Below are 6,498 nucleotides of genomic sequence, written 5' to 3' on the forward strand. Positions count from 1 at the left end.
AATTATCGTATTTAATGCGATTAGGAGTGATATACTAAATGCCAACAAACATCCCCAGTTGTTATGATAATGATGATGAATAATTAAAGTCCATGAAAGAAACATCAAACTCTATTCAAGTCTATCACGTGATCTCCTTTTCCTCTTTCCACATTATTCCAAAACCTCCTTTGCTGCAAATAAGAAATTGAATTTTAGAAAATTAGTTTCGAATAATGTCAGAAGTAGCTTCTTCATTACGGAGTGCAGAGAATCCAAGATATGGTTTTACCTTTTTCATTCATTTCGAGGGTAAATTACACTATGACAACTAAATTTTATCCGTTTAATATTATAACCACTAAACTTCAATTTTTAATAATATAGTCACTAAATTTTATAATTTTTAATATTAATGACCATTCAATTTTAACCAACTCCTTAAAATGACCGTTAACGACATCAAAATGAGAATATTTAAGAACTAATATTTTTCAGAACAACATTTACCATGAAACCACATTTTTTTATTTTTCAAAATCACAATTTTTGAAGTTTTCTCCATCTCTAACAATTCACTTTCTCTCTTCTAACCAAACAACATCTAAATGCCTAAAACGAAAATTCTCAATCCTTAGAATATCATTAACTCTTCAAAAATTTTATTTTCAGACCGTTGGCAGTCGTTTTAAGACGAGTGGCCACTAGTATTAAAAAATATAAAATTTAATAGCTATACTGTGAAGAATTGAACTTAGGTGCCACAATGTTAAATAAGTAAAATTCAGTGGCCATGTGTGTAATTTACCCTTCACTTCGATGACATGAAACGAGTTTAGCATTCAAATTCTGATTATGCTTTGGTCCAATCACGTTCGAGCATTTCTCTGTATATGAACCGAGTCTTCTTCTCTCTTCACCACTCTCTCCATCCCTTTTTAGATATCAAAACTTCCCGAGTTAACACGGCGTCATACTCCCCTGTTGAGTTAACTCAGTCTCCGATTTTCTGTTCTCATTGTCTCGTTGTAGCAACTTCGTTTGATCTTCCTTGGAATCGGTAATTTCCATTGCTGTTTCTCACTTCTTCCATTCACTTGCATCTCTTTTAATTTTCTCTTCTATTTCATTGAAATTTTCAGATCGCGTCACCGGAGATGCTCTCTGCGAACCAGAACACAGATCTAAAGTACGGTGATGTTATATACTCATTTCTGCATCTTTTTGCTTCGATTGTGTTATTGAAACTAATTAGTTCCATTATCCTTCGGAATTGTAGATCTGAAAGGAGGATGTACAAGTATTTTAGACCAAAGAAAAAGTCACTCGGCATTTTAATGGACGACGTTGGAACTGAGAGTCTTGGAAAATTTGGTATGCATTTCTTTTATTTGTTCTTCATGAAACTCATTCTCGTTTTTATATGAATGTCTATTTGTTTGGTGCTTCATTTCCTTTTTATGTTCATATTTTTCTCTATTCTATTGGTTTTGACTTAGATGAAACGAAAGATAATAAAAAGGGAAAATTTTATTAGTTTGTCTTTTAGGATTAAGGATAGAAAGTGTATCTTCGGAAATGGAGATTAAACCTCTGTTTGGGGCTTTAATTAGAGATTATTACATGGTTGGCTTCAATTCTAACTTGTAGAACAACTTCATCTGTTGAATCCATCCCAAAGAATCCTTAGTTTGTCCTTTTCTGTTGAATCCATCCCAAAGAATCCTTAATTTCATCTCCTTGTAGAACAACTTCAACTTGATAAGTTTGGAATGATTCAGCCTGCACTAAATGGTTGCTGCTTGTTATCACACAATCTTCAAGTCTCTTTTCCAAGCTGTTGCTTTTAGGAATGGTTTCCTCTCCTATTGTCGCCACTGGATGTTCATCGAATGATTCTATGATTTCCTCTCCATGTGTCACCAGTGAATGTTCATTGAATGATTCTGATTCCACGATGTTCATCGAATGATTCTATGATTTCCTCTCCATGTGTCACCAGTGAATGTTCATTGAATGATTCTGATTCCACGATGTTAGTTGCAACCCCTTCGATCTTCTTTTCTTCAATGCAAAAGTGTGTTTCTATCAAGAGACGCAATTCTTTGACGTCGTTTTTCATCTCGTTGTGACTCTCACTGTAAGATACAGCAAATTTAGCCAAAGCACGCTCCAAGTCAAGAATTCGGCTTGTCAATTGTTCCATGTCACCCATGACGATGGCTCTGATACCAAATGTTATGTGCCCGCGTTAAGGATCTCATCATTAATCGGGAAGATGGATAATATTCAGCTCGTTAAAGGTACCAAAACCTTTCAGCTCGTTGAAGGGAGACTGAAACCTTAAACCTCCTTTAGAGAGAGCTCCAATCTCTTTGACTATAAACTAACTTTATAATTCTGCTTGCCCTTATTGAATATAATCTTCCCCTTTAAATAGAGAAGTTAATACATGAAAATTCTTATTTAGTAAAACTCCTAAATAAGAAGACTTCCTAAATACTAGAACTCTTCCTAAATACTGAACAACTTTATACTGCCTCAATAAATTAAAATTAGTAAAAGACTCCTAAATAAAATAGAAGATATGCAAATTTGCATAACATTAAAACACGTTTATTTGATATTTATCCATAACACAAATTTAGAGATTAGATATTTATCTATGTATTTATTTTTCATATGGATTGAAATGATTGAAGTTTTTGTGTTTGAAATGATTGAAAAACTCCCAAGAGCCATTAATCGAGGATTTGGACAAAATGAGGTTGTTTGAAGAGTTGATGCAAGCTCGATCCCGATTCGACTCGTACTGCAACATTATGAGTTGGCACGAGAATGAGCTATGGAGGATTCTCACAAAGAAATTGTTTAGTGATCATCCCAACCCACCAAGCATTGCCAAACTAAACGAGTTGGTGGGTATTTACTACTATGCCTATGTGAATGACAATCATCTGGTTTCGTTTCCTATGGATTGGAGATTCCGAATGGCAATGGTGTTTTGTTCTAGAGACAAATTTATGGATGACATAGTAAACATTTTCCCAGTGAACAATGATTTGGGTCCCCTCGAATACTTCTGCAAGGACAATGCATTGGTACTTGATAGTTCCAATAACATTCAACTTTGCAACAACAGAGGTAATAGCTCTCTTCTAATTGTTTTTCTTCTTTGGTGTTCCTAGGCTGCATACATAATTATGTCCTGAACTAATACACTGCTTTTAAGTTATGTCCTGCACTAATACACTGCGTGTAATGTCTTAAAACTTGAACAGGTGGAAGTTCTTCAGCCGTTAGTTTTCATACTGATTCCTCCTTGCAAGGCCAGGTCCCCGACACCTCGGAGTTTGAGATAATTGAGAGTAGCATATACCGCTTGTTTGGCAGCAATTCGGAAAATGCTGAGGTACTTCTAAACCTCTTCTGTCAATATCCAGCTTATGTTACTGTGTTCAGGGTTAAGCAAACGGATGTTGATAAAAATGAAAATAAATGATTATGGTGCATTCTTATCCTACTTAATCAGCAGTAGGACTCATGTTTTCACGCATTGTGCGTCAAACTCCATACTTCCCCTTCTTAGACAATGATGCAAACAAATCATCATCATTAAGGTCATATTGAACCTTTAGCAGAAGATCTGCCAATTGCTTATCAGAGTCTGTCTGACTTGCATTGGAATGTCGTTATTGTTATTCTAAAAGTTAATAGTCATATATTCTAGTTCAGAACATGTGTCAACTGTTTTGTTTTAATAAGCCTTTTCCATTGACACATTGAAATTTTCTGTAGGTATTAATCCAATATGTATCTAGGAAAGAATAGAAGGGGAGAACGGTTTTATTACAACCATTTGGATTTAAATGGAGTAGAAAGGGAGTCGGCTATACACCGTATAGTACCGAACTTAATTATTTAAGGAAATTGTGAGTCCTTATGTTTTTTATTACTAATTTATTCTAAGTTTTATATATTTTTTTTATTATTTTTGTTTCTTAACTCACCTACTCTTTAATCTTTATTTTGTTTCTGTGCAGATGATACTTGTTTATGTCATGCTACGATAAAGACTTTTGAGTCTAGACTACGTCTAGCTCAAAAACGATAAAGACTTTTGAGTCTAGACTACGTCTAGCTCAAAAGTCGGGAAAACTTGGACTATCAAGACCAATACCGACACTATCAATACAACATTGCATAGATGCGTGTATTGAAATATCGATAGAGTCCATAACAGAGTTTCTCAAACACACCAGAGTCATCACGGCGTATCGGTATGCCTTTAAGGAGCCAAAAGGTCCAAACCTTTGTAAAAAGTTAAGTTTTACAGTTTTAACAAATTTTAGTCAAATAAAACTTTAATTTTCATTTTCATATATTTAAAAATGATATGTGAGTGAAAATGTTTGACAGGGATGGAAACGATACACGACTTCTGACGTTGTAAATTACGTGTCAAATGGTGGTAGAAGATTTGACCATGATGAAACTATGACATGTTTACTACAAACGTTAAGCCAAGATGGGCCGTTCATGGGAAACCACCGTGTCTTTGATAGTAAGGGTAAACAAATGCTATTCTTCACTGCTGGTCGTTGGTATCCTATGGGTCATGCAGCCATGATCACCGGATACGAGGGACATTGGTCTCCTAGTCAGAACAAGTGGATAGATTGGTACACCAGGATAGTCGAGGGCCTAACTCATTTTGACAAGTTTATTAATTAGCCTAATATGTCGGTACTTAGGCCCGTCAAAACTTTAAGTTCTTCCATAAACTTTGAAGGTTCTAAATAGCTATATGCTCTTGTGTTACATTAAGTCTTGATCTTTAAATTAGATCTATTCAGGTTAGTCTAAACTTGTTTGAAATTACACACATTCAAATTTATACTGTACTACTAGATCTGCCAACATGATTTCAATTAAAGGATATCTATAATAAATAAGTAGTAAAATAATTGAAAAAAAAGTATAGTTCATCAGAAGAATTTGTTTATGTTGTTCAAAAGAATTTTTCCCATTGACCAGTTTTAAAAAGATAAATTTGATCCTAACATTTCATATATTTAACCATAATATATCAGATTTTCAAAAAATAGAAGATAGAAATCTTAGTCACATTAGAATATTTTAATGTGTCAGTAACACGGTTATAAAATGCTAACTAAGTCTGTCACATACAATTTTTTTTTGTCAAACGAAGTCTGATTTGAAGAATTAGATGATAACAATGCGTCTGTATATCAGTTTCGATGGAGAAACTAAGAATCAGAAAGAGCAAAAAAGAACGAATGTGGAAATGGATGAAACATTTGAAAATAGCTTACAGAGTTTGGTAGTGAAGATTGCAAAGACCATTCCAATGGATTAAGTTTCTTGTGGAAATTCCCTAAAGTTGGTGAGAGGAACACGTTATTACCAATGGATGAAACATTTTGAAACAGTTTACAGAGTTTGCAAAGACAATATTTGACTTGATTAAACGAGCCGAGTTTGAGTACATTAAAATTCGGCTCGAAAGCTCGCGACTTTGTTTTTTTATACTTTCATGAACAAGTTCGATTATATTATTCATGAACAGACTCGTGAGCAACCTTGGTTCGAGTATTTCCAAAAAAGAGGAAATGTAAAACTACATAATTTCCGTGTTAAAGGAATTTCAAATGAATATAATAAACGAGCTATTTGTGAGCAAAGTTCATAAACATAATCAAAGAGCTACTCACTATCAAATATCGTGTATAAATAAACGAGCTGCTCGCGAATAGCTCATGAGCAGGATATTGAGCTCAAACTTATTGTCTGACGAGCCAAGCATGAGCAGGTCAAAGCTCAGGTCAGGTCCATAATAGGCCTTCGTATTTATGCTAATTTTATGTTCTATCATTTCTCTCAAAGTTTGTCCTACCTGACTTTTTTCTCATAGACTGCAATTTATTTTTATGTGATAATTGATGAAATTAACTATTAATTAACACAATTAGAGGGAGATCCTTAATTGTTTTTATTTGAGAGTGTAGACCCTAAATGAGTCTCAAATTTATAGAGATCTCAATCGACCAAATTGATAAGTTAAAGATCCTAAATTGCACAATTATCCTTCTAAATTGATAATGTATGATGTCTATATAAGTCTTCGTATTTATACTAACTATATTTGTATCTAACATTGACATATTTTCTATTTCAATCAAAAAAAAACATTGACATATTTTAAATTAATCAATAAATTAACGGTAAATTATGTTTTTTGAGACATTAAACGAATGAATTTGGCCAAAAAGTGACGGAGCTCATGGCGAAACGATAATTTTCTACTGTTGGCCCGTTTCCAATAAAATTAGGGTATGGAAACACAAAAAAAAAACGAATTTGATGGATGATTTCATAATGACTACGACATTCGGTTTTTTACGTTTTCGGATCATAAATGGTCTTTTTTATTAAACTTTAAAAATATGTCCATGTATTTGATATATAGTGTGCCAATTATGGTAGGTCTGATTTGAT

The 6,498-nt window shown here is 33.6% G+C and overlaps 1 protein-coding gene across 2 annotated transcripts; it reads left to right on the plus strand.

Moving 5' to 3' along the window:
* Positions 1 to 844: 844 nt before the first annotated feature.
* Positions 845 to 4,918, plus strand: LOC136233149 (uncharacterized). Of its 2 annotated transcripts, XR_010690713.1 has the most exons (7): positions 845 to 1,039; positions 1,122 to 1,168; positions 1,259 to 1,353; positions 2,716 to 3,123; positions 3,261 to 3,391; positions 3,778 to 3,911; positions 4,023 to 4,918. XR_010690713.1 is itself a non-coding variant. In XM_066022749.1 (6 exons), exons 2-6 carry the CDS (start codon positions 1,137 to 1,139, stop codon positions 4,050 to 4,052), a joined length of 696 nt encoding a protein of 231 aa, XP_065878821.1. In that variant the 5' UTR covers positions 845 to 1,039; positions 1,122 to 1,136; the 3' UTR covers positions 4,053 to 4,918. The 2 variants fall into 2 exon arrangements, 1 of the variants encoding a protein (XP_065878821.1); XM_066022749.1 differs by lacking the exon at positions 3,778 to 3,911.
* The last annotated feature ends 1,580 nt before the right edge of the window (positions 4,919 to 6,498 follow it).

The sequence above is a fragment of the Euphorbia lathyris genome, chromosome 6, assembly GCF_963576675.1.
Source record: "Euphorbia lathyris chromosome 6, ddEupLath1.1, whole genome shotgun sequence".
NCBI lineage: Eukaryota > Viridiplantae > Streptophyta > Magnoliopsida > Malpighiales > Euphorbiaceae > Euphorbia > Euphorbia lathyris.